The 27,779-nt window shown below is 42.0% G+C and overlaps 2 protein-coding genes across 7 annotated transcripts; both read right to left on the bottom strand.

The window, feature by feature from the left end:
• Positions 1 to 2,973: 2,973 nt before the first annotated feature.
• Positions 2,974 to 19,437, bottom strand: ctbp1l (C-terminal binding protein 1-like). 4 transcript variants are annotated; one of them, XM_010735601.3, is made up of 11 exons: positions 19,218 to 19,437; positions 18,024 to 18,068; positions 16,808 to 16,954; positions 12,685 to 12,839; positions 12,442 to 12,586; positions 12,133 to 12,339; positions 9,195 to 9,409; positions 8,878 to 9,008; positions 8,670 to 8,797; positions 6,891 to 7,008; positions 2,974 to 6,795 (listed from the first exon to the last, which is right to left on the bottom strand). In XM_010735601.3, the coding sequence occupies exons 3-11, from the start codon at positions 16,866 to 16,868 to the stop codon at positions 6,621 to 6,623; spliced, it is 1,335 nt and encodes a 444-aa protein (XP_010733903.1). In that variant the 5' UTR covers positions 16,869 to 16,954; positions 18,024 to 18,068; positions 19,218 to 19,437; the 3' UTR covers positions 2,974 to 6,620. The 4 variants fall into 4 exon arrangements, with proteins under 4 accessions (XP_010733903.1, XP_019121057.1, XP_019121056.1 ...); XM_019265512.2 differs by lacking the exon at positions 19,218 to 19,437 and adding an exon at positions 18,946 to 19,169; XM_019265511.2 differs by lacking the exon at positions 19,218 to 19,437 and adding an exon at positions 18,615 to 18,910.
• A 2,091-nt stretch (positions 19,438 to 21,528) lies between these two features.
• Positions 21,529 to 27,583, bottom strand: LOC104922706 (protein FAM53C). 3 transcript variants are annotated; one of them, XM_027278007.1, is made up of 6 exons: positions 27,505 to 27,583; positions 25,458 to 25,494; positions 25,243 to 25,372; positions 25,092 to 25,152; positions 24,175 to 25,007; positions 21,529 to 22,836 (listed from the first exon to the last, which is right to left on the bottom strand). In XM_027278007.1, exons 3-6 carry the CDS (start codon positions 25,324 to 25,326, stop codon positions 22,579 to 22,581), a joined length of 1,236 nt encoding a protein of 411 aa, XP_027133808.1. In that variant the 5' UTR covers positions 25,327 to 25,372; positions 25,458 to 25,494; positions 27,505 to 27,583; the 3' UTR covers positions 21,529 to 22,578. The 3 variants fall into 3 exon arrangements, with proteins under 3 accessions (XP_027133808.1, XP_010733905.2, XP_027133811.1); XM_010735603.3 differs by having other exon boundaries at positions 25,243 to 25,494; positions 27,505 to 27,581; XM_027278010.1 differs by lacking the exon at positions 27,505 to 27,583 and having other exon boundaries at positions 25,243 to 25,375; positions 25,458 to 25,473.
• Positions 27,584 to 27,779: the final 196 nt, after the last annotated feature.

Raw genomic sequence — 27,779 nt, 5'->3', positions numbered from 1 at the left:
GCCAAAGTGTGTTTGAAGTGTGTGTGAATCAGCTCTGTTAAAATGCTGCTGGCTTCCTGGGCCTCCTTCAAACTACACACACTGGTATACACATGTTGTTATGTAATAAGCTTGTCCCTCATTTAGACAGAAACTGACCAGCACAGTTTGTTACAGGACATATCGATCTCCAGATGCATCATGATGACACAAATGTAACAAACTCTAGGCTAAATCAATAAAGTCAGCTTTTAGATGATTGGTCAGTCTACCACTTTCAGATTAAAATATCTAGATACTAATAAACTGAATATTCATGGTCTGCACTTGATGAATCCTACTGACTTTGGTGAGCCACTGTCTTTTCTTCCAGCACCACAGTGAGGTTTACATTTGTGGTTTGAGTAAATGTCTCAATAACTATTAGATTGATGAAATGTCCCTTCAGGATGAATTGATGACTCCATAACATTTCATCTAGCACCAGGTCATGTTTTAATTTGTCCAGTATTTTATGGTTTATGAGCAAATATTTGGGAAACAGCTGAACTTTGACAGAGGGTATAAAAAGCACACAAACAATCCAAAATTGTTCACAGGTTTTCTTTTCAATATCCAAATCAGAGTGATCCAAACTTCTTTAATATTCTTTTTTCTAACCCTCCTACTGAGTTTATAACTGGTCGAGCCTTTTAATATTTTTTGTTTCTCCTCTTCTGTCCAAACCTTTGTCCTTTGCAGCTACAGCTCTGAACAAAGTAAATTTCTTAGTTATCTTAATTTAGAATAGAGGTGGAAGGGGAGACACAAATCAGGCTATGATGAAATAGTTGCTCTATGATTGATGATTTGGTGTGTTTTTAAATTAATGCTAGGAGAGATTATCCTGACAAGGCCTTTGAGCACATTCAAATGAAGCACCTCTTGTGCTCAGAGGTTTCCTAATCAATAATAATTTATAATATATAATGTATAATTGTATGAATTTAATCACCATAATTATGTCAAACTAAAAAAACATTATCATTGTCCTCACCAGGCTCCTGTAAGAGTCTCAGGAGATAAAAGTTTATCCATAGATTTCTTTAAGACATTTAAGGAACCCTCTTTCATAAAAGATTAAAATTCATTAGAAACCAATTTATCAAATTTAGTTTGTGAATCAGGACTGTGTTTATCTCCTTATATGCAGATGACACCCACCGCTCTCTAATTTAAACTCCTCCCTGCCAGCTCTCAAGGATTTGTTAGATACCTATAATGCAATATCAGGATATAAAGTTGATATGACAAAAAATATATATATAGTCTTGCCTCTGAACTTCCTTCCTGTCACTGTCCTTACTTTCCAGTGGGAGACCCATTACATTATTTATCTCTGATTAAAGATCTGTAATCTGTTCAATAAGATTAACTTTGAGCCTTTGAGGATTTAAAAGCAGTATTTATTTCAAACCTTCCCCATCCCAATATCAAATTTTAGGAAATAGAAACGATGATCCAGATTTATACGGACGGGAAACCAAACCAGAATTAAACTTAAGCTCTATTACTGTGCAGCTGAAATTAGATCAAACTGGATTCGGCTAAATAATTTCGACGAGCCTACTTGGAAGCAGATGGAGCAGCGTTATGCACACGAGATCCCACTGGCAGGCGTCCCTTTTATTAAGACATATCACACTTTAAAAACAGGTACAGATAATCCTCTCATAAATCCTATCTCTGGAGTTTGGACAGATATACAGGTATACCTCTGAAGTACTACACCCTTTCATTATAACCGTTTTCTCTCAGCTGTTCTTTGAGATTACTAAAATATAGCATTATGTAGGCATCTAAACATTTGGAAACTTAGTTCTTTTGAATGTCTGAGCTCTGTCTTTAACTCATTTCTCAAAGTACCCGCAGGCACTATGTATATTTCTTCACTACAGGGCAGCCAGAGGACGCCCTATTCCACTAGAAACTTTAAACTTTTGCAAACCTCACAATTCAGGAAACAAGTGGGAAATTTGGATTTGAACATGTAAACATGACTGTAAAGGAGAATCAAAATATAAAGAGATTCAGTCCTTTCCTTACAACAACTGCCACGATATATAAAAAACCTACATAAAGGACTCTCAAAGGTCTCCTAGATGAAAAACAGAGACAGGGACCAACATATGTTCTGGGATTGTGTGAAACTAGACCATTACTGGGCATTTATTTAAAACACAACCAAGAATATAATCATAAGAGCCATAAGACACCACAGTGTTTACCCGAGCACACAAGGCTTAAATGCAAAATTAATTAAAAATGGCCTTAATTGCTGCCGATAAATGTCCTGACACTTTTTGAGAAATATTGGAGTGACTTTAGGAAATATCTGGCAAATACATCAGACAGTAATCAAGATTGCCATGGGTATGACAGCAGGCAACACTCACTCATTTGGGTGAATTTAACCCCTGTGATTTCCCAAAAATCTGTTTACTGAAAGTTACAGAGATAAAAAAAAAACATCTAAACCTTCAATGATGGACTCCAGAACACCCTAACTCAAGCTTCTAGTGGACTTCACCTTTCCATCCCTTCACTCCACTTTAAGCAGCCTCCTGGTTACGTCCATGTGGTAGCAATTTTGGGGCTGATAATCCCCCACCCTGCCCGCCCTTCTCTGCCCCATGGGTCTACACAGAAGCCCCCTTTCCCGTACACTCCACCTAGCCTGCCCACTTGTAAAAGCTGTGCCTGTTCTGGTACTGTGTAACCCCTTGTTGCCATATAAAAAAAGAGCTGAAACACTGAGGTAGTAAACAATTTTGTTTATGGCGAGATCTATGTCAACACAGACTCAAGCTGCTGTAATCAGTGCGACAACGTACTGAGAACTGGTGACCAACTTACTGAGCATGACAATCAAGCACATGAAATAACAAGCAGAGCTGAAGGTTTGAGACACATCGGGATTGTAGGAAGCAGAAAAGTATAAAAGGTCAAAACAAGTTTAATTTTTAAGATTTTATTAAAATACGGTGTGGAGTTTACCATCGGAAGTTACCATCACAAACATGATTGTTTCTAATAAAAAAGTAAACAAAACAAAAATAAAGCTTAAGAGCCTAGTTACAGGAGATTTTTTTTTGTTTTTTTTTTTGTTTTTGTTTGTTTTTGCAGTCTGGTGAAAGAAAAAAAAAATCAATTCACAATGAGAGTGAGTGAAAAAAAAACAAAAAAACAAAACAAAAAGTTCACATGTTGTAAAAATACATTTCCCAATTTTAACATTACACACAGTCACTTTCAAACATTCATTCATTCCTTGTTAGATGGTTAGATGTCAGTGCCAAAACAAAGCAAAACAGAAAAAAAAAAAAAAAAGTTCAGACCTGTGCACAAAAGGGGGAAACGACGGGAGAGCGGTTTCTAAAAACGAAAAGAGGCTGTTCTACATTCTAAAGGCCAGAAAACGTGGGACAAGGGACACGAGACAGAGGGCGACTGCTGGAGGATATGTGTGCATTTGAACCCTGAGAGAGAAAAAGTGACCGATTCTTAATTTCTCCTTTGTTTTTTTTTCTTCTTTGTTTTTTTTTGACAGACCACACCAGTGTCCGCTATGCCCTCCCCCCTCCGAAGCCCCCACAGAGGCGCTATTAGAGAGCCTCCAGAGTGGTGGTGGTAGTAGTAGTAGTGGTGTTTTGGGTGAGTGGGGTGGAGGGAGGGGAGGCATTCTCACACCCAAGAGTGAAATATCAGCTGTGGCTTTGTGAGCATACACACTGTGCTTTATCTGTTAGCTCGCGCACGTACACGCTGCCCGGGCTGCCTTGAACTTCTAAAAGTTAGAAAAACGTCTAACGCGCGGTAAGAATCTGCGTGTTTTAACTGTCTACACGGGGCTAGATCACTGAAGAAGAGATGCAAGGTGCTGCAGAGTTCAGCCTGTCGGGGTGTGAGGAGCTTCTTGCGGAGTGGCCTCGGACTGTGGCCCCGTTCTTTTCAACTGGGTGTGTCTCCTGACTTCACCTGCTGTGGTCAACTGTATTAAGGCAGTGAGTGGTTCCATGGCGACTTTCTATAACAGCTACGTTTACAGGGAGAGAATAAGTAAGGCCCAGAGGATATCAGCTGGAAAGGAGAGTTGGGATAAGACACGACGACAACAAAAAAAAAAAAAAAAGAGAAAAAAGAAAAATATCACAGGAGAGGGATCTCTTGTTTTCTCTGAAATGTTTCAGTACAACATGTAGAACACAGACAGCATATCCATAAAAATGAAATCCTACAATAAAACAGAATGGTTTTCATAACAGTGCACTGCTGAACTGAAAAAAAATATATATAATCATCATCAACAGCAAAATTTAAGATTACTATTATGCTCATAATCCGAACTATGGGGGTTATTTTTAAAAATATATACTCATCACATGACAGAGGAGCCTAGCATCTCAGGACACAGACATGCTCCATGTCTCTCATAGACTCTGAGGGGAAAACTGTACATCACTGGAAACTGACCACGACAAAAATGGCAACTCGGGTTTGAAAAACACTCTGAGGGGATTTGGGGGGGCGGGGGGTAAAAGGCCAGGGAGCAGAGGGAAACAGCAAGATGTCACAAATTCATTAAGCCAATAGTATTTCCCCTAAAACATTACCTCACATGCACTATAGATAGAGCAGGCTGACAATGGAGGGGTGTAAAAACAAAAACAAAAAAACAGCATCTACTACTACTGTTCTAGTAAAAGAAAACTAGCAGACCACGGCGACCGACTTTTGTTTTTTTTCTCCTTATTTTTCATTAGCCAGTAAGATGGACGTTGAAACACATCAACTACAGTCTGAAGTCTAAGGATGGGAAAGTGTTGTGCTGAATTTTTTCCACATTGAGGAAATTAAAGGTAAAGGCAAAGATACGCATTGGTTTTGAAGCCTGAGTATTCAGTGACCTATAGCGCACCTAAAAGGGAATTTGTCAATTTATTTTAATGGGGCGAGATGTGTGTGTGTTTTTATTTTATTTATTATTGTATCATTACTGCTACAATTTCACAACCCTTCTGGTAAAGAATAGTAAAGAAGTATCTAGAAAATCTGTACAAAAAATAAAAGGGTATGCACGGTACATTCAATATCTGTTACTGAGGTACTAGAAAGGTGTTCCCTTGACACCAGGGCAACAGCGTTAAAGAGTTACTCCTAGGGACTATTCCTTTGGAAAGACAATAGCTTGTTATCATAACAGGGTGAAGGAACATACACACACACAGACCCGCATGTACACACACGCTCGCACCACACATACTGGTTCATGAGCAGATGCGTTGGGTGGGCCATGACAGTGGGAGAGGAGTGGAGGGTAGGTAGGTTGGTGGGTTGGTGGGTGGGGGCAGGAGGGTTGTGGCGGGGTGCAGTAAGATCTTGATAAACAATAAGGCGGTAGTCGATCCCTGGTCACCCGTGCTGTGTTCTGAATGTCGGCAGTGTGTGGTCATGTTCCTCATCACTACAGCTAACCTGTTAACTGTCCCTCTCTCAGCTCGGAGCGGTGTGTTGGTGCCCTCTGCTGGCGATGCCTGTGGCATGCTATAAAGATTTTTCCCCGTGTTTGATTCTGTGTGGTCACCACGTGTAAAAGACGTCACATATAGCACTCCGGCTGCTGGCGGTGAGATGGAAATTCATTCCTAGGTCAGGTCGCTCTCTGATGTGACTCCCTAAGCTATTATCTCATGACAAAACAATCCACGAGGGGCGAACGCATGTGTAGATACGGGGATGACTGTCTAGACAGGTCACAGCGGTAAAAAGGTGACAAAGGATCTTGGATATCACTATGTGAAGTATGAGCTGAGCAGAGAAAATACACTTTGACAGTCTGAGAGAGCGCCACACTGACAGCATTGTGGATCCCTCCGCTGAGCGAGCTGACAACAGTGCCAGGGAGAACCAAGGGCCAAACCGGGTTGAGGGGGGTAGCTAGATGCCTGGTGGGGGAGGACAGGATGTACTGTTTGTGATTCTGTCTGATTTACTTTAGTACACATTTTCCTCCATCACAAGAAGACTGTAGAGTCGGGGTAGAGATAAAAAAACAAAAAAAGAAAAGAGAGCAGTAACATGAGCCATTAATGTACAAAAGGGGGCTTTAACCTTGTGCCTCAGAGTCAGGAGGACTGCAGGAGGCAGGATATTGTAAAGCCTCATGTCAGAAATGCGTTTTCTTTAAACAAACATTAACACCTAGAACCACAACAGATCAACGTTCCATTAAAACAACAGCCAACTAAGGATATAAACCAATCCAATCATTGAATCCTTGAGAACAGTTATTGCTGACCTTGTAGGGGAGTGGAGTTGAGGGAGGGGATGGCGGGGGGGAGGGGGGAGTGGCTGAGATGAGGACGAAGATGGAGGGATGTGTGTGTGTTCGTGGAGGGGTGTGGATAGGACAGGATGGGGGGGACTAGCTGTGGATAAGTCACTCCTGGGCTGGTTACGTGATCTGAGGAACAAGACTGTGTAGATCCACATCAGGTCAAACTGGCGCTGCCGATGTACTGGAGGGTCGGGCTGTGTCTGATGCTGGGAGGTGGGGATTGGTTTCCAGAGGTGACGGAATGTGCTGGCAGCGGCGGCGGGGGCTATTGGTCGGAGGGGATGTCTCTGTCGGGTTCGGCCTTAGGAGAGGGGGCGTGAGGGGGGTGGGAGACGGGGGTGAGGCCGTGCGCCAGGGTTCCTGAAACCAGGCTTTCAACACCTCCGCCAGCTCCGGGGAGACCCCCTGCTGCTGCAACATTGATCAGACTTTGAGGAAATCTGAAACACAAAACGCCCAAGAACAATTTAAAAACTTCAGATTCAGCCTCATAACCTGTGTCCATTCTCATCCTCCACACACACACTCCTCTCACCTGTAAGCGGCTCCATTAAGTTCTGGGTGAACAGTGGCTGCCTCCATGCTGGGCCACTGAGAGGCTGCCATCAGATACTCCTTATTAACACAGTTCTTCAGGCTGTCAGGGATACGCCCTAGAGCAGGGAAAACACACCATTACCCTGCCATAGTGGTTTTCTGATGACAAACAGTGATCGTGCCACTGAGAATATTATTGTTTGACTACACCCTCAGCCTTATATTCAATGTATCAGGTTCCGTATTTGCAATAAGAACAAAAACAACAACAATATCACTAAGGAATAAAGTTTACTAGGCAGTGTCTTCATCTAGTAGAAGCTGTTCCTGAGTCTCTCAGTGCTGTACTCTTCCTGATCCCAGCAGGAGAAAAGTCTGTTGCCCTGTTACACTGAGGTCCAGCACACCTACAGAGTTCAATGTGGGGCACCTACGGCTGAACTATTAAAGCTTACATGTCAACTCTCAGATGTTAAGCTACATTTACGTCTGATCATCATTTGTGATGTGAAGACATGTGTCGACGCTGGACGGCTGTAGCTAGAAAGTTGATCATGGGAGTTGAGAGCAAACAGGTGTGCAACAAAACAAGCTGCCCGGTGTTGCTGTGTGCTATCAGATGCACTGCACAGCGATTTTGAGAGAGGACTCCGTTAGTAAATGTTTATAGCCTACCAGACTGTCCTGCATTGTGTACAATAATGATGATTTTTTGAATTATTAATGTTTAGTGAGAAGCCTTAATGTCAGTTTCTGGTTTATGTTAAGTTTGGGTGTTGTCAAGGTATACGGTATTCAGATATCCTGAAGGTACGTCAAAAATACAGACGCTCGTCTTTCTATAAATGATGTTTGGTACATGATCTTAATATAATCTTGCATACTGATGAACAGAGGAGTTGTGAGTCAGTGCTTTAGTAGCCTAGTAGCTGTAACAACTTCTGTATGACGTCAACAACTGACTGTTAAATCAAAGAACTAAAGAACAATTCAATAATATTTCATTTAAATGCCATAATTCGATAGAATTTGTTGCTGTATCAGTGTCATAAAGAAAGCTAGAAAAGCAGCGGTGGTTAAAAGAAAGACAACTACCTGGTGAAATGTCAGGAAGATATAAAAAAAAAGTCTAAATTATGACAGTTCAAAGTAAAAAACGATGAGATGGCCAAATAGCCACAGAGAACACACAACTCTGATTTGCTGAGTGTGCACAGATTTCCGCTCCTTCTACAAAAAGGCTGGTAAAAATGTTTAAAGAGTTCATGGCCCCAAAATATGATCTACAGCTGAAATCAACAGTCGATCAATTTATTAGTTGACCAACAGAAATAAAACTATGTTGATAATTGATGAATGGCAAACATTTAGCGCCTGTATGTGATATACGATAAAGTAAGCTGACATCTGTGGACTGTCGGCCAGATAAAACATGCAGCTACGTCATGTTTCACTATTTTGTAGAAGATTAATGAAATCATCAAGGGGTTAAACAAATCAACAAACAATATATTGATCGTTATTTTGTGAGATCATCCACCAACATTTAAAGCCCCTTTTATACATGCACTTTATCAGGCTGCAGGCCAGAGACACACACACAAATAAATGAAACAAACCAAACTCTGATCAACCAAATCAGCGCACATTTGGTAAACTCTTAAACAAATGAAACAGTGGAGTTGTAAAGTTCTTGTCTGTGTTGTGTTTATACTAATCAGTTAATAACAGTGACACAGCAGGTTTGGTCGTGTTCAGTCATGTGTGAGCGTCTTACCGGTGATGGCACGGCGAACCTCCCTGGCTGCCTCCTCGCGAGCCTCCACTGAGGCCTGCTCACTATACCAGGATGTGTGCGGGGTACAGATCAGGTTGGGGGCGTCCTTCAGAGGGCCTGTTGAAAAACTGTTCAGAAGAGGAAAGGTTGTTACAGAGAAGAGTAATGACCCTTTGTATCATACACAGCTGTTCAGCATCGGGGTTACCTGAAAGGTTCCGTCTCATGGACGTCCAGGGCAGCCCCTCGTATCCGTCCCTCTTTCAGAGCCTGAGCCAATGCTTTCTCGTCAACCAAGCCGCCTCTTGATGTGTTCACCAGGAAGGCTCCCTGACGCATCTGTATCACAGCGTTAGCAACAGTATGAGTAAACTATAAAGAGCAGACCTTGCTTTGATAGATTTATGAAGCTAAACTTACGTAGACGCTGACTTATTCAAACCTTTCAACATTTACAGAGGCTGGAAAAATACCAACTAATGAGATGACGTGTGTGTTTTACGTATTGAGTGGGCGTCCACACACCTGTTTGATGGTGAAGTCATTAATGAGGTGGTGGTTGTGCTCGTTGAGGCTGCAATGCAGGGATACGCAGTCAGAGTGTATGAGCAGGTCCTGCAGGGTGGCCATGCGTTGCAGGCCCAGTGAGCGCTCCACGCCGTCGGGCAGGTAGGGGTCATAGAAGATCACGCCGAAACCAAAGGCCTTAGCCCGCAGAGCCACAGCTTGACCAACACGTCCTGGAGGACAAGGAGAAATAAAAGAGGTTATTAAGGAGAAAGAATAAAACACGTTGTCTAATCGTTGAGCATCAAGCTTTGATTAAAACAAGTTTTGTTCAGTCACAAGCCTGTACAACAAATACAGAAAAATACCTGACTATAATCAAGGCTCACAAAGATTTTCAAGAGTAAAATTCAAGAACTTTCAAGGTTCCTAAACCAAAAAGCCTTTATCATCAGATCTAGTCTGTTACTATAAATGCAGATGTGAGGAATAGCTCACAGAATTACTTTACATCCACAGCGTCAACGTCAATCTGTTTTAACAGCTGTTCACATAACTTTGATTTCATGTGTTGATTATTCAGCGCTTCAGGATCAAAAGAGTTCTTATCTAGCTATGACTGACGTGTGAGCACGGAGACAAACAAAGATGGCGAGGGGACTTTTGTTGAGTTTTGTTTCACGTCAGTGATTGTGGAGATGAAACAGCAGGTTATGTTGAAGCAGTGTTCAATTGGTAATTATTTAGTTAGAGGTGTGCATCCATACTGCCCATAAATTCCTCTCTTAGTCAATAATCAATGTCAATCCATCTTGCATTAGTCCAGAGTTGTGACTAGATAATTGTTCTTGATAATCGGTTAGCAGGTATAATCAGGTACATAATCAAGTCTTGCACGCCCATGAGGAATGCCATCACGCCCATAAACTGTCTGGACTGGTTCCCACAGAGGTTGCTGCTGCTAAAAAAAGGCACCAGCTTAATTTAATGCAGGCGCTTATGAAGAACACAATGAGGTTGTCATTTCCGAGCTGCAGTTGATAAATGACGTTGACGTTTCAAACATAATAGCCAGCAAACAGACCAGGTGAGCGACTTCTCAGCTAACAGCTTACTAGAGATTCACTGCAGGTTGGACATCGACTATTATTTGACCTCGAACTTGAGGAGATAAGTTGACATGATGCTCTGCCTGCAAGTTACTCCCAAGGCGTTTTTTTTTGTTCCTTCTCATTGAAGTTGTAAATACTGACTGACGCTCTGACATGAGGATGAGGCAGAATTATTTTTCTTAGGATGGTGATGGAATGACAGTTCTTGTTGAGAACCGGTTCCGTGTGTTTCAATTCCATGGAATCGTTTGGCTGTTGATCTAACGATTCTCTTATCAATTCCAGAAAGCAGGAATTACGACTAATTACGCCACGTAGCACGTGCAGTGCAATCAGTAGTAAACAATGTCACCCACTCGGTTCAAACGCTCCAAAGTTTGGCTGCATTTTACCAAAACAGATGGCAACAGGGCGACTTGCAATCATTGCAAAGTGGAGATAACAGAGCCGGGAGGGAACACGACGAACATGCAGAAACATTTGCACACACAACATGCAATATTTTTAAATGAATGTCGTGTTATTGACACGCTTTGGACTGGAGATGAATTTCAACCTAGCAGCAGCAGCAGCAGCCAGGCTATGACTACCTCTGCGGTTACTACGGAAGGTAACTGTGGTTCTTGTGTATTTGCCACAGTTAAACATCATTACTATAATCTAGGCTGTGGGCCTCTTTTGACCTCGCTGTTGGTTTTGTAAGGTCGTGATACTTCTAACTAAACAGAGTTGATGCTGATCAAACTGTTTGTTCTCCTTTTTTCCCCCCAAATAAGAACCGATAAAGAATCGAATCGTTAAGCAGAATCGATAATGGAATCGGAACTGTAAAAATCTTATCAATTCCCATCCCTATTCGTTGGTTGGGTTGGTTGGATTGAGTCAGACGCTGAGCATGGTGAGTCAAGCCTTCACACTAGAGTTGTCACGATACTAAAATGAGTAGCCACGATACTATACCAGACAAAGTATCGCGGTTCCGGGTATTATCGCGATACTGCAGCCTTTTTTTATTATTATTATTTTCATAAACTGCAATGTATTTGTACAAGTTAGTTTGAAACAACGACGTTTGTTTTTTAAGCAAAATTAGTGTTGCCACTGACGAAGACGCCACGGCAGACTCGCTGCTCGGGCCCGGTGCTTCTGCCATGGTGAGTGTGTTGTCTCGTGTCTGGGCGAGACAGAACTTTAGCTTGTTGTTTGTTTTGAAGCGAGTTTCTATCGAAGCGGAGCTGTCTTCGCGGAGTTCGTTCCTGCCGGCAGAAACACACGAACAGCCAATCAGCTAACAGACGGGCGGACCCAGCGTGCGGAAACAGCCTATCATATCCCTGGACGTCACCAGTAACAGGCAAACAGCCAATCATTCAGCAGCTGTGTAGTTCGGTTGCGGTTCCATGTTGGTTTGTTTACAAAGGAGTAGCATGCAGTGAGAAGCCGGCCGCTATGTAGCGGAGACTGGCACCGGTAGTATAGTAATCCACGGTAGTACCGTCGTGTAAAATTTCTAGTATAGTAGCGACGGTTATGATTTGGCACCGTGGGGTACCGTGTATACCGTGGGTATCGTGCAACTCTACTTTACACCCCTAGGAAAATAAATATTATGAGGGGGAAGTGAGGCCCTAGTGTACTTTGTGGGGCCGTACGCAACTTGCACAGTGAATGGAAGTCAGAGATGCTTTGCTGAAGCCACAGCACAACATGGTGGGATGAATTAGACTGTGTCAGGTAACTAATGATAAACACTACAGTATATTTGAATCCAAGCATTTCCCAGACTTTCTCCGTATGATGCCCATTAACATGTTCAGACACCGATGTTCATACTCTTTACTCACCTAGACCAATAATTCCCAGCGTCTCGCCCCGGATGCGAGCAGCACCACCAGCTACCTCCCTGATCTGCTCCACACTAGAGGCGCGGGTTCCCTCCCTGAGGGCCTGGTGCATCCAGGTGACTCGCCTGTACAGGTTGAGAATGAGACATAGCGAAGTGTCAGCTGTCTCTTCCACCGAGGCTGCTGGCACGTTGCAGACGGCAATCCCTGGATGGAGGAAAGAATTGTTAATCTCTCTGTGTGTCATTGCAGGCTTCAGCTCTGATCATGCGTCTGTGAAAATATGTTTAAAAAGGTCCACATCCTGACCTAGCTCAGCGGCTGCTTTGGTGTCGACGTTGTCGAAACCCGAGCCAATCCTGACGATTACGCGGAGGCCTTTAAACTTTTCCAAGTCATCTCTGGACAGAGTGATGGTGTGGTAGAGGAGAGCGGCCACCGCCTCGTTTAGAACCTACAGAAGACAAATGCAACAAAATAAAAGCGTTAGTCCTAAATTTCCAGGCTGTGTGGTCGAGAAGGCATCGAACTGTGTCTGTGTGCTGGCTGTACCTTCTCATGAATCTCTTGTGTGGACTGGGCGTCGCAGAAGGCCACTGTGGCCACATCTTTGAGGATGGGCATTTCCACAGTGCAGTCGCGCCCGTCCAGCAGGGCCACCAGGGGCCGCGGGTGCATTGGCCCGTTGAGGATGGGGGGTCGGATACCTGCATCCAGCGGGAAGAAAATGACGTTAGCTGTTGCACATGAGCAATAAATCAAAGAGAGAAATTAATTCTTAAATCTTCGTGTTACATCATCTCAGTCTTACTGCCGTGACAACTTGCTAATGAAACTTTGCGTATACAGCCACCAGCCACTTACATGTGGGAATGAGCATGTTAAGCTACAGATCGGTCTGTCTTTGCCATGTCTGGACTTCCCAATGGGATGCAAGTCATCATACACTCACGAAAAATCCCCCTGCGCACGTGGCTAACTGCCACACTCCTCAGACAATAATAACTCACGATTTTTATGACTTTCTTTTTCCAACGAATCAACTTCTACCGACACCCTCGGGGAACTACCGGGTAGCTGTTTGTACGCGTGTGACTGTTCTATGGTTACAAAAGTGATGTGTAACTAAATCTGTAATGGGACATGGAGAGCGTCCAGCATCCTGGCCTATTTGGTATTGAACTTCAGCTCTGTTTAGGAATGCATGAAACCAATATACACCGTCCAAGCTCTCATCGATCCATCTCAGGACTCCTCTTAAGGTGAAGGAGAAGGAGGAGGAGGAGGATAATGAAGGAGAGCAGTTTTGATTAAGTGTTAAGTCTGGCAACTTGACCTGCCACTGTATGAGAAGAGCGCACGCCATAGAGGGGAGGGGGATGGAGTGTGGCGGCTGTGGGGGGAAGGGTGGAGAAAGCTGCGGGGGTCTCAGAGAGGAAGTGGTGGGGGTTCATGTGGGGGTCTGAGTCATGACCTAAATTCTCCTGTCTGGAAGAGTTGCTCCTTCCTATTTATTATACCCTTATTTCAGAGACACAGATAGATATACACACACACACACACACACACTTTGGCTGGCAAACTGCATCCACACACACACACACACACACTTTGGCTGGCAAACTGCATCTGCACATTTGGCTCGTGTGCCTCTGTTATCTGTTATTTATGATTAGATCAACAAAGGAAATCAAATCAACAAATCAATGAAATGAATAAGCTGCATGTACATGTGCAGCTGTGATATATAAGGGACCCTTATATCAGCAAATGCTATTTACACCTCTCACTGACTGCCCCTTTCTATCAGTCTTATCAGCAGTTTTTGGTTTGGACTAGCCCAACGCATGCACCAGTACACACTATCTTGTCCGTGACAGGTGTGTGTGTCCCGGGGTGGGTGGGGGGAGTGTGTCTAGCTGAAACATTTACTTGGACAGCGGGCAGGAGGTAATGGTGAGACTGCAGAGGGAAGGGAAGGGAAGGGAGCCGGTAGCAGAGGGTGGAAAACAAATATTTGTGAACACTTCCTCTGACGTCTTAGCATTTCCCAACGCATGCATACAAAACACACACACATACGGGCAAAGAAAGAACGAAAGACATGCAGACATAATGTACTGCGCTCCATTTAGCGGTGTGATTTCACATTCACTGCAGATGGCGAAGAAGAATGCTAACAGGCCTACTGCTACACGCCGATACCACAAAGAGACTCCTTACTACGGAGAAAAACTCAAAGGGATTTGTCACAAAGACGCCCTCTGAAAAAGTAGTTCTGGAAATATACAAGTAGGCCTACACACAGAGTAATTTGAGTCAAAGGACACTGGCATACCCGAGGCCTACTAAGCGCAAGCATGGCCGCACACACAATACAATTCATTCAGTGATTCATTCATTCTCCCTCCCTCTCCCTTTTCTTTCCCCTCACTCCCTCCTCCTCCTCTTCTCGCTCCCTCTGGCCGCAGTTGGAGGAGTAAGAGGTGAAGGGGGGAGGGGCAGCGAGCGATGATAATGCAGCAAGCAGCAGTACTCCACCCAGACGCAGCTAGACACACACACACGGTTTCTTCTCAACGGCTACGACAATACCAATACGCCGTGAACATAAAAGGAAAAACTGCGCACACATGAGCTGCTCCACACCCAAAAACCAGACAGCTCCCTCTCTCGCCACCACACAAAAAAAACATTGCACAATTTTTTTTAAAAACACACATGCCAAAATAGAAAACACATGAGCACCGGGCCTAACCTTGCATTATGAAGTCTGTGAGCTGTCTTCCTCTCTCTCTCCCTCTCTCGCCTTGCTCTCCCTCTATCGCTCTTTTTTTCCCCTCTCTCTCTCTCTCTCTCTCTGTCTTTCTCTCTCTCTCTCTCTCTGTCAGCCTGCTCTTGGCTGGCTGGATCCCAGCTGTCATCCACGCCCAGCCCCTCCCCCACGGCCAGCCTCCAATCACAGGCGGCTCCATTGAGGGCCGGCCAACCAGCACTAACCTCATTAGCATAGCGGAGGCTGAGGCCGAAGGCGGTTTGGGCTGTTGTCATTTTTTAAAGAGACAGCTGGCCCGTTTCCCTGCAGCCTCGGCCACGACCCTTCACCTTGTCCTCTCCCTCTCACCCGTCTCCAGAGACTCTCTCAGACTGTTCCCTCCATTTTAGCACACCATTATGTCTGATCTCCATCGTCTAGACTCCACTTTACCACAGCCTCTCTGCACTGTACCAGCCTCGTCTGCATGTACTCGTAGCAACATAAAAAAGTTTTTCGGTTATCTCCAAACATGAAACACAACGCAAAGCCTCCACATTCCTAACATACCAAAAATAAATGAACAAAAGCAACAATGTCCACCCGAGGGTCAGCACTTTAACCAGTCAAGTAAAGAGCACGCACGCAAGTACACTAACCAATAACCGTGAGACAAAAGAATTAAATCACAACCACAATATTCACAGAGCACCAGGATAATATGTCAAAAGCAACCATTACATATTGTAATACAAATATAATATGAAAAGGTAAGCGTCAGGTTTCAATAGGCAAAATCTGCCCATGCATAGTTAACACAGTTACAGGCCGCAGCTAAAAATATGTTTTTATTTAGTGCAACAAGACTCAGCTATCTGTGACTATATGGGTGTGAGGGCCCTAGAAATAATACGATTACGTTTTATTGAAATACTTATATATGTATTAATGAAGCAGCTACAAGGAGCTTTGATTTTGTATCGATTTCAGCTGTCCCTGTGGACAAAAGCATTTCCCGGCATGAAGGCTGCATTTCCCGTGAGTGCCACCACCTTGTGCTGTAAAGATGTTTTCATGGTAACGCGTGCATTTAGTTTGAAAGAGAATTTTAAAAAAAAGATATATACTTTTTTTTTTTATTAAAACAAATATTAATACTGCCACAGTACTAATTGCTGCCCTTGTTGCACTGTGTCCTGATTGTTTCTCTTTGGATAAAAGCGTCGACTAAATGTAAATGTGATATGAACTGTGGCTGTTTGCAGGATGCACAGCGATGAGGTAATGCGTCTACGTAAGATTAATAACTAATATGACGACGGTGAAACAAACTTTGTCTTAGTACTGTTCACACCTCATACATAGGTTACATGAAAGACTATGACTAACTGATTGCTCAGTTATCGTAAAAATATGTAAATATATGAAAGATTTCCTCTCAATGTTATGTCTTCATGTCTTGGTAGACAGTTATATAACAGTAATGCTGACTGTGACATATACACAGCTGTAGGTATACACACATTATGAGGATCGTGCTTGAGTTGCTTCCTGTAAATCTCTCCATCTGTTGAATGACTGACCAACGCTGACTCGTGTTTTTGTCCATTTTGTTCTTCAGTCACGTCTTTTCTTTTCCTCTTTGCTGATCTGCTGCGTTGTATCAGCCATATCCACAAAATATAACGTCAAAAATAAAACACTAATTAATATTTTAATTTGCTAAAGCACTACGCAGTGTGAAACTTTGCCAGGGGAAAATATAAATAAAGGTTTGTTTGTGCATGTCATGTAGAAGCATCAGTATTAAACTAATAATGTGTTAAAAGCTCCTTGTAGTCTCTTCAAAATATCAAAATTTACCTCCAAAGCAAGAACATATTTACTTTTACTTTGCGTAGAGTATTTATGAAATCTCACCCTCACAAATGCGGTCAAGTCTCTGCCGCTTGACCTGTTTGTGTTTGTCCATCAGAGCCATAGACCAAGCAGTCTGAACCTGGGACAGAGAAGAACAGATCCAAGTGCTGTGAAGCCCCTTTAACAACGACGTCCACTTAGTTTCACCTGCACACAAAAAGAAACAGCCGTCAGTTAAGAGTGATCGTTGATTTGTTTATATTTCTGTACAGAACTACACATATAAACGTCATGTTTTGAAGAAAAAGTGAAGAAAACTGCAGAAAAATAGGCAGAATTGATATGTGTGTTAAGAAGTAGAAGTGACCAAACTTTCCTGACATATAAACGTCATGTTTTGAAGAAAAGGTGAAGAAAACTGCAGAAAAATAGGCAGAATTGATATTTGTGTGTTTGAAGAAAACTGCAGAAAAATAGGCAGAATTGATATTTGTGTGTTAAGAAGTAGAAGTGACCAAACTTTCCTGACATATAAACGTCATGTTTTGAAGAAAAGGTGAAGAAAACTGCAGAAAAATAGGCAGAATTGATATTTGTGTGTTAAGAAGTAGAAGTGACCAAACTTTCCTGACATTAAAAAAAGTATGTTCACGTGTAACGGTTACATATTTGCTGTATATTTTTTATATTTATATTTTTTTGTCTGTTTTAATCTTATTCTTAGTGTGAAAAGTGCAAAAAAAAAAAAACAAAAGAGTGAAAAAGGTTAAAATAATCAAATGACACCAAAAGAAATTTGTGATAGTGTTTTTTTTTTTATGTGTACAGGCTGTCAGTTAAGAATAATAATTTACGTGTTTATATTTCTGTATATAACCACTTTTAAAGGAAAACTGCAGGAAAATGGGCATAATTGATTTTTGTGTGTTAAAAAGTAGCACTGGCATAAAAAAGTATACTCATGTGTAACGACGACTTATTCAGGGTTTGTTTTTACTTTTTTTTTGTCTGTTTTAATGCTCTGAGAAACTTTTGAGCCCCATTTCTGCACGAAAAAAGACTAAATTTGTCAAATTATAACCTTCAAATCTCTAACAAAAACACACCTTTGTTTAGGTTAGTCTATTGTGTTTTTAGTGTACTATCTCATATTGTTTGTTCTTCTAATGTAAAGTGTCTTTGAGTACACTGAAAAGCGCCTTTAAATACAATGTATTATTATTATAATTTTAAAATAAAAAGTGGTAATAGTGGGTTTATTTCTTCAGAGACTCACCTAGAGAACAATGTCCGTTGTGGCAGTCAGGTAACTTAGTTTACACTGTAACAAACAAAAACAAAAAAGGTATAAGGACTTTATATTTAAAAAACATCATACAATAAGTATCCCTGTGTTAAGGACAGTAACTACATGTTACCAACATCTGTGGACTTCCATACAGCTCAATCAAACACATGTAGTGTAATGTAAAGTGTGCTTTAATGGAGGTTACTGTGCTCATAACTTTCACTATTTAACCTGTTACAGTTGTTGATCATGTTTTTTTTTAAACTTTGTGGTCAACTTTGCATTAACTTTAAATAATAAACACCACTCTTCTACAGCACACTGCTAATACAGGTCGACGTCAGCTGGCAAACATGAGTTATTATTATTATTATTAATAGGTTAAGAGATAAAAACATGAACGGTTAGAGACTCTCGTCTGTAGCTAAGTCACCGTTAAGTAGCTAACTAGCCTAACGGTGCTAGCTCAACCGTTTCCCAGCTATCGAGAATAAATGAGTCGCTGAATTGTGGATAACACGAACACATCCCATGCGGATAAATAAGTCATTTATCTCCTTTTATGTGATAAATATATACCCCACTTAGCCAGCTCGCTCCGAAGTCGTGTAGCTCGCATCAACTTCTTGAATCGCTACCGTTGCTAACGCTAACTAGCACGGCGGCGGTTGGCGGCTAACTCTTCGATGCTAGGCTAGCTGACCCAAACACACAAACATGTAGGACTTTTTTTAAAAAGTGGCACGCATTTTAATAATTAAACACACACACACACGCACAAACTCGTGCCACCACACGGGTACACATTCAGTCATTTAGCGGCTACTTGGTTTGTTAAGTGTGTCTGTATAAAAGCAAACATTTCAAGAGCTGTACGTTTATATATATTTAAAAAAAAAGCAGTGCTAACGTTAGCTAGCCAGGGCGCCGTTAACCAGCGTGTGTGGGAGAGATGCAGCGGAGGGGGAGCCCGTTTCGTCCGGTTTGTTATCAGCGAGTGGCGCTACAATGTGAAATATCTTTGACCCAGAAGCTTTTTTTTTTCTTTAAAAGAAAAGGATAAATCCTACAGGGAAAGGTGAATCGCCCACATGATTGAATTCAAGCAGGACTACTTTGTATAAACCCCCCCAAGTGAGCAAATCTTGCAAAAAAAAAAAAAAAAAATCGTCAGTTATTTACCCCGGATAAACTCTTTCGAGAGTGCTGAGACAGTGTGCGTGCGTCGGTGGTGTTCCCTCTCTCCCGATCGCCATGAAATTAGACAAAAGAGGAAGTGGCTTGTCGGTGGGGGGGTCAGGCCGTCTGTGAAAAAAAAAAAAAAAAAAAAAAAAAAAAGCATCAGTGGACTCGAAGGAGCGCCCTCATCTTCCACGGCGGTACGGCATGCTGACAGAGACACCCGGGGGCTCTGCAGTGCAACAGGCTGACTTATATAAATAAAAAAACTTTTTAAAACTTTTGCTGATCTCCAACTTCATCCTTTACACGCACTTTAAAAACATGCAATCGACTCAACAGTTATCTAGTTTTATCAAGCTACACTTCATGTTTTTGTCAAACGTGTTTATTTTTGTTCCCCCTTAAACTTAAAACGCAGCTCCGCGTGTGCATTAATATTAATGTGTATTAGAGTCTGAATCGACTCAACACGTTGTATTTCTGTGCAATATCACTATAGCACTGAGAGCAGCCACTAGATGTCACAATAATCTAATATTATTATGTGCTGTTTCTTTCGACTAGATAAATGCAGGATATGTTATTGTAGAGTAGAAGAGAAGAGAGTTTTTCGAGAGAAAATATAATGAGTGACATTTTACTTTATTTATTTATTTATTTAAAAGGGACAGTGCATATTAATAAACATTTACATGTAAATATGCCGGTTTATAGCCACAGGCTAATTTCCAACCGTAGTCCCTTGGCAGGTTGATGTTAAAAAAGAGGAAAAGAAGGACAGAAAAAAACTAAGAAAAAGAAAACACATACGAGAGGGGGAAAAAAATCTTGTTTAAGTCCATGTTCTGAAGACAAAGTGATCAAAACCGCAGCAAAATAGGCTTAAATTGAATTCTGTGTTAAAAAGTGGCAGTGGCCAAATTTTTCTGGTATAAAAAAAGTATACTCATGTTTAATTACATGATCACATTTATTTTTTTTTTGTTTGCTTTAATCTTTCTCTGTGAAACACGTTGAGCCCTATCTATAATATTATGCACTGTTTCTTTTGACTGGAAGCAGGATATGTTATATTTTTAGTATATAGATACTTTATTGATCCCTCAAAATTGTTTTTTCTTTCAGGTATTTACATGAATTTTACCCGAAATACATCCACACACACACACAAAGTGCTCATAAGCATGCATGGAGAAATAGTGGAGTGACAGGCAGCCATACTGGCGCCCTGGGAGCAGTTAGGGGGTTTGATACCTTGCTCAAGGGCACCTCCATACTTTGGTCCATGCTGGACTTGAGCCAGCCACCCTCTGGTTCCCAAGCCAAATCCCTACAGACTGCTACTGTCATCAACTATTATTATTATTATTATTACAATTTCAGAAGACACTTTTTGGAGATGAAACATATCATCCTTAATTAAATCTTTTTTGTAGAAACAGTAATATTTCTATCTGTAAACACATGAAAGATCAGAGTAGTAACTGACTTGTCTATATTTCTTGTTTCAGTCCATGTTCTGAAGACAAAGTGATCAAAACTGAAGGGAAAATGGGCTTGAACTGAATTCTGTGTGTTAAAAAGTAGCAGTGGCCAAATTTTATATAGATACTTTATTGATCCCTCGAAATAATTTTTTCACTCAAGTTTTTACATGCATTCTACCTGAAATACAATCACACACACACAAAGTGCTCATAGACACGCAAATGTGTGGAGATGTGGAAGTGGAGTGATGGGTAGCCACACATAGCAGTGCTCTGGGAGCAGTTAGGGGTTCTGTACCTTGCTCAAGGGCATCTGGCAGAGCCATGGAGGTGAACTGGCACATCTCCAGGTACCAGTCCACCCTCTTTATTCTGGTCCATGCTGGACTTGAGCCAGCCATCCTCCTATTCCCAAACCAAATCCCTACAGACTGCTACTGTCATCAACTATTATTATTATTTTAGAAGAGAAGACATTTTTTGGAGAAAAAAATATCATCTTATATTAAATTTTATTTGTATATAACTTGTGCAACAGTACTATTTCTATCTGCAAATGCATGAAGAATCTGAGTAATAACTGACTTGTCTATATTTCTTGTTTCAGTTCATGTTCTGAAGAAAAAGTGAGCAGGAAAATGGGCTTAAATTGAATTTTCCTGGCATAAAAAAGGTATACTCTGCAAAAATTACATAAATTATTTGTTTTTACTTTTTTATCTTACTCTTTGAAACACTTTGATAATATTATGTGCTGTTTCTTTTGACTAGAAGCAGGATATGTTCTATTAGAACAAAACACAAGACACTTTTTGGAGAAAAAATATCATTCTCTATTAAATTTTATTTGTACATAAATTGTGCAACAGTAATATCTCTATCTGAAAACACATGAAAAATCATTTCTGAAAGGCCACCAGATCATCTGCATCTCTACCCGCCTTTGTCACACTTAGAATTGGCTTGATGTGTGTACTCGCTCTAACCGCTGTACAGTACATTACATTGTGCCCTATGGAGTCCAGCTGCAGCATCGATTCAGTTATTCGTTTGACTATTATAGTGCATGTGCCACCTGTTCAAAAAGGATCTGAATCAGCGCAAATGGAGACTGCAAAATCGTTGTCTGGCTGTGAAAAGAAGACCAGAGCACCAAGAACTCTGTGTTTAAGCTTAAGGCATGGTCAGTTTACAGTATCAGCAGTATTATTCTTGACAAGGTGTTAATGTTCAAGCAACTGAGAAAACTCCAAAAAGAAAATCTAGAGGGGAAATTTAAGGAGCTGCATTGAAATCCTGGAATGTGTCTATTCAACAGACAAGAAAGCGTTTACATATCAATATTCTCCTGTTGTTTTTGGGCTCCTCAAATGTTCGTTTGATGTCCACCTTCAACAGCTCCTTTTCCAAATACAGAGACCCAAATACAAAGTAGACTACACCGGTATCTGATGGGGCGCTGAGCATACCTCTATCCCCTTAATCTATTAGCTCTCAGTGTGTATTCAAATCATTTATGAGGAAATACTAAGCATATTCTGCCTGCTCCGGTATATAGTGATCTCTCATGAGGATATGCAACGATATCAAGATGTGTGCCAGAGGCAAACACAAATTAAGACTTGTTTCAAGAAGAAATATTAGCCAAAATTCTGTGTGCATGAAAACTAGCTTATTTGCTCATGCACATTTCCCTATAACATTGTAATTTGATATTAGCTTCTAATTGCTCAGTTCTTGATTATGAACTCTGGACAAAAGCCTTAGGAGGGCAGCAGGTTCCCAAGGACTCTGCCAGAAGAGCGCACAAAGCCTACAGGTGTGCTTAACATGGTTATGAATGCAGTAATCACACTGGGAGCACCAAGGAGTGGTCAGTTCTCTTCTATAAGGTTCAAGTCCAGTTCTGTGCAATCTCTTTCAAAAACAATCTTTTGTCCTCCATCTATCACAGTCCTTTTTCTTTTATCTTCCTCCTCCTCTTCTTCTTCTTCTTCACTTTCACTTAGCGGCCCGATGCTGGCTCGTCCCAGGAACTCGGCAGGGGAGAAGGCTGAGCGCTGCTCTGCCTGGGAAGACACTTGGACTACGCAGCCACCTGTAGCACACACTAGGCTCTCGTGATTACCGATCTGCACACGGAGACAGAAGCGTCATGATTACCATGTGACAGTTAAACCCGGTCTCATTCTCACTAGCTGAATTATCAGCATCATACATCTCAGGATTTACACCAAGAAGGTAAAAAGATAAAATATAGGCGGAGCAGTGATAATATCATCTGCAATGTCAGGAAGTATGCATGGATGGCAGCGCCTGTTTCATGGTTAAGTATAGATTAACTGATAGCAGATTTAATGCGCTTGGCTGACATGCATAATCTGGACAAAACAAACAAAGGATCAACCTAAACACCATTAACTCGGGAAAGGATAGACTCTTACATTATTTCATTTACACTAATTGCATTTAATCCTGTTAAATGTGTTAAATATGTAATGTCCTGACGATTTGATACAAGAATGAGCAGGCCAGGTACCAGGAGTGCCAGCAAGTACCAACATGCTGTAACGCCCAAACTGAGTATGTATGAGGTGGTTTGCCATGGTAATCTAATATTAGTGCAAAATAAATCAATTGTTTGTGAGAAAGGTTCTGTATTTCAGGACTCTGGAAACTTGTGACATGAGCCTCATTATGAATAGATCAAACTCTGACTGGATCTCATGTTCTGTAGAGTTTATCATCTTCTGTATAAGGGGGAGGGGGCTATAAAAGCTTAAAAGCTGGCGTCACGTAGAGATAAGCAGCTTGATGCGCTTGTCTAGTGACTTTTGTTGCCAGTTGGCCAAAAAATCCTGCACCAAAAAAAACAGAGTGAGACAGGAATATGGAAACAGATCTGGGGCTCACTTCTTCACTAATGATCCCAACACAGTTATAGTTGATGGCATGGGGGGAGGGCTTAGCTGTGCTGTGCTGAGCCAGTGTTTGGGGGATGGGACACTGCCAGAGGCCTTCTATTGCCCTCTAAGATGCAGAGGACAGAGAAACTGGGCACACGTGAACCCAGGCCAGCTGATTACTTACTGATACCATTAAATATGTGCTTGAGTTTATGTCATTTATATAGCACTTTAAAAAGCGAACAAGTTTAACATCCAAGTACTTCACAGCTGTATGTATACACATACAAGCATAACAGATGTGTAAATAAGACTAAAAAAAAGAGACAAGTTGAACTATTTAAAACCAAAGGAATCAACAAAGATATAAGGTTCATTTTTATATCTTCTCACCTTTTATATGCTACATTGGCACCATTGAGGAACATTCACACTTTGAGAATGTAAGGCCTGTGATGGAGCTCTCTGTCTTTTATTGGAGACATGGCTTTCAATGTGTGCACCGATATGTTGAGATTGACAGAAACTACCAAACTTAAAATCCCTTTGGACTTTCTTCCTCACCTGGGTCATCTTGCTGAAGTCAAGGCCTGGCCTGGGGCAGGGGAGAACATCTGGGTCATGGCGCCTCTTCAAGCGAGGTTTGCGCATGTCACAGGGCTGTGAGTGGCATCGTGGCAGTGCCGGGTGCAGGTCACGCCTAGAGGAGGAAGGTGTACTGCAGGCTGAAGTGGGAGAAGGAGACAGGGCTGGGTGTTCCATGCCAGCACAGCCATATGTCAGAACAGAAGCAGGGGAGGGCTGAGGGGGCAGAAGCACCACGGAGGCGTCCTGAATGTGCACAGGCGAGAGGGAGAAGCGGCGCTGCAGCACTGAGTGAGAAACCAGGGGGGCCGGTGAAGAGGAGCAAGAGGAAGGAGTGGCGAAGGAGGCAGAACAGGCTCCTTTCAGTTTGTCACAGGGGTCCCATGGGAAGCTCCATGGTAGTGGGGAATCAGAGGACAGTGCTAAGCTAAAGAAGGTAGGGCTAGAGGATGAGTGTAGGGATGAAGAGGTAAAAGAGGAACTGGGACCACAAAGTGGCAAAGAGCTGGCTCCAGAGCCTGAACTAGATGTTCTTCCACTTTGACAGCCACGTTTGACAGGGGTCCAAACCTTGGATGCACTAGGATGCCAGGTGGAGCGGCACCGAGACAGGTCCTCTGGAACAGACAGGGACCGGCAGTGGCGTTTTGGAGGTGGCGGCGGGGGTGAGCTTTGGAAAGCTTTGTCTGTAAAGAAAACTTCTGATCTCTGGATAGATTCTCCAGAATGGGAAGGAGGCCATAGGGAGTCTGGTCCACAGGAATCATCCAGATGGTTGGCTTTGGATGATGGGTGTGTAACTGAGCTGGTGTCTGAAAATGCCAAATGATAGATATGAGACAAATTTACCCACTGATAGGTAGGCTGCAAACATGCACTTAATTCAAGGAACTTGCCTTGCGTTGATTTATAAGCACTCCACGAGACAGTGGGACTGGAGCCCACTGCAGGTAATGACTGAAACAGAAGCATCGTAACTTAAATTCAAAAGCAGAATCAACAGAAATAAGTGAATTAGGAAAACTGATTGATTTGTATTTAACTCACCACATTCACATTGAATGAGAAAGCCTTGTAATAAGGCTCTTCCAAACTCTGCTTACGGAGCTGCTCTGTGATAAGCGTCACCATTATTGTAGCTACAATCCAGGGACAGACATGGAGATGATGAGGAGATCTACTGAGGGCAGTGCAAATGTTATTAGTCAGAATCCTGGCTTGGTTTGTGGTGTCCCCTCCACACCTCAACCTGCCAGACTGACCAGCTTTCTCACCACGCCACCATCATCTTTATGCCACCTAGAGGGACAGAGTAGAAGAAGGGATCCATATTAAACAATGTCAACAATTAAAACCGATCACAATGCAGAAAAAGCACATTACTGAACAGTAGCTTATAAATTGCCAGACAGATGCGCTGGGTCTTGGATCGGAGTAGAAAATCTGCTACTGAGGACTTCCACATCTATTACTGTTGTATAACAGTAGAGCAGAAAAGCTCACAGAGGGGAAACAGGATGCCTGAACTAATGTGTTCTAATCACTAACCACAAATTACCACATGACACCCAGGCTGGGATCCATGTGCTGCCATCACACATGAGAAGCAGAAGTTCATGTTCACAAAGGCAGAGAGAGCACACATGGATGGGAACATGGGGGAACCCAGAACAAAGAAACACTTCACATTCCATCATGCACATGGTCATTTCCTACTGGGGCTACAAACATAGTCTAGTTTTACTTCAAATAAAATGTATGTATGTATGTCCCATGTGAAAACACATGGAGCAATGCTGTGGCAATCACAGTCAGTTGTGTCCAACACAACACAAATGACAAGAGTTGTGAGTTGTGAAGTGAATGGAAGGGGGAGGGAGAGAGACGAAAAAGGGAAAGGATGGGGCAAGTGTGTGAAAAATGAATGGGGATAGGGGTTGGAAGCATGCCACAGGATCGTTGCAAGGGGGGGGACAAAAGAACAGTGACCAGGTCCCAAGGGTTTAGATTACTAAGGCAAAGCCAAAATGGTACCCACAGAGCTGAGGACCACAAGACAGAAAGACGCATGTCCATTTTATTAACACACATTCCTCTGACGTTTACTTTGCATGCAAATAGCACAGAGTTAGCTATATAGATCTAATGGTTACTCAGTCCACAGACATATTTGAAGATTAACCTGCAGTGGATCATATCGTGAAACCCACCAAACCTTTGACCCGTACTAAAATACACATCTCAAACTGAAACAAAAACAGAAAGACGATATAAAAACTGTGTTAAAATGTAAAGCGGCCTTTTTAGCCTTTGCATTGCTCTTTAAAAAAGTGCAGGGCAGCCAGAAAACTAAAGCACATTTAATGCTGACTTTATACTGTATCGTGCATTTAACCTGAATTAAATGGTGATATTTGGAGTCCTACTCAATGAAGACATTTGCTCCAACACTTGCTTTTGGCAGTCATGATGTGGCCTCCAGGGCCTTCCTCCTTGTGGCAAACATGGTGCTACGTTGCTAGCCTAGATCCACATGCCAGGGGTAGCAAAAACTCACAGAAAGGCTTCATTTGCTACAGAAACATCCAGGAGCAATGCTGTCAAGCACAAGCTGACTTAAAAAAAACTTTAGCACTGTTCAATCATGCCTATAAACTTAAAAAAAATTAAACAATAAAATAAAATATTCTCACTGCCGACACACATCTAATACAAAACGCTTGTTCATTAACACTATTAGTCAGGTTAATTAAGCAAGTCTGGCCATGAGGACACTTTACATCTCATGTTCAGTCCAGCAAATAAGTTTAAGGCAGTATTGCGCAGCTCCTTTTTCTAAACAACAACAACAAAAAATACATTAGTGTGGTTAAAAACTTCATCTCAAACGTTGACGCTAGCTGTGAGGACAACTGTTTGTCATTGACAGCGTGCGACGTTATTAAAACCAGGGCTAGATTTGCTGGCTAAATCGGATAGACACCGGTAAAGCAAAGCTCAGCAGCAACACGATGCAGCCCGAGCAGCAAGTTATCAGCCGGTGTCTAGCTGCTAGCCGTATTAGCTGAGAGGATAACAAGTGTCCTAACTAACGTCACCGGCGTTAGCCTGCTGTTTACTACCAGTTAATAGCTTGTCATTGTGCCCGTTTGTACCCATTTGATTCTTTAGACTGCTATATGAACAGAGGATGATGGTGATAGTGATATATGTCTAAATTAGTTGTAGCTTTAGCTTGGTTACGCAGCCTGTTTTTTTTTTTTTTTTTTTTTTGCAAGCTAGCATGCTACAGCTGTCCTGATGTATTACCTGCATTCAGCCGTTCCTTAGCAACCGAAGCTGCACACAGTGCACCGGATAGAGGGCAGCTCAGCGGAGTATTTATAGCCTTTGGGCGATACCAAGCAAGCAAGAAAGTGAGGTGTGTATTTTTTAAGAAATACCGCCTCAAAAATCCGCATTTATCCACATAAAACCTTATAATGCTTTTACAGCGCACAGTTTACCACTGTTACCTTTATTTAGGTTTTCCTAACTAAAAAGAAATACGTAATAGTATGTGTTTAGATTTATTTCAGATCGGT

The sequence above is a fragment of the Larimichthys crocea genome, chromosome I, assembly GCF_000972845.2.
Source record: "Larimichthys crocea isolate SSNF chromosome I, L_crocea_2.0, whole genome shotgun sequence".
In the NCBI taxonomy this organism is placed as follows: Eukaryota; Metazoa; Chordata; class Actinopteri; family Sciaenidae; genus Larimichthys; species Larimichthys crocea.
This window is presented reverse-complemented; position numbering and strand designations above follow the sequence as displayed.

Coding starts and splice junctions, on each gene's coding strand:
- ctbp1l (XM_010735601.3), bottom strand. CDS start 16,868: ATGGCTCTGATGGACAAACACAAACAGGTCAAGCGGCAGAGACTTGAC. Junction 9,009..9,194: donor ATGACTTCACCATCAAACAG/GTGTGTGGACGC, acceptor GCTGTGATACAG/ATGCGTCAGGGAGCCTTCCT. Junction 6,796..6,890: donor CTTAATGGAGCCGCTTACAG/GTGAGAGGAGTG, acceptor TTTGTGTTTCAG/ATTTCCTCAAAGTCTGATCA.
- LOC104922706 (XM_027278007.1), bottom strand. CDS start 25,326: ATGGTGACGCTTATCACAGAGCAGCTCCGTAAGCAGAGTTTGGAAGAG. Junction 25,153..25,242: donor TCTCATTCAATGTGAATGTG/GTGAGTTAAATA, acceptor CTTCTGTTTCAG/TCATTACCTGCAGTGGGCTC. Junction 25,008..25,091: donor TGCTTATAAATCAACGCAAG/GCAAGTTCCTTG, acceptor TGGCATTTTCAG/ACACCAGCTCAGTTACACAC.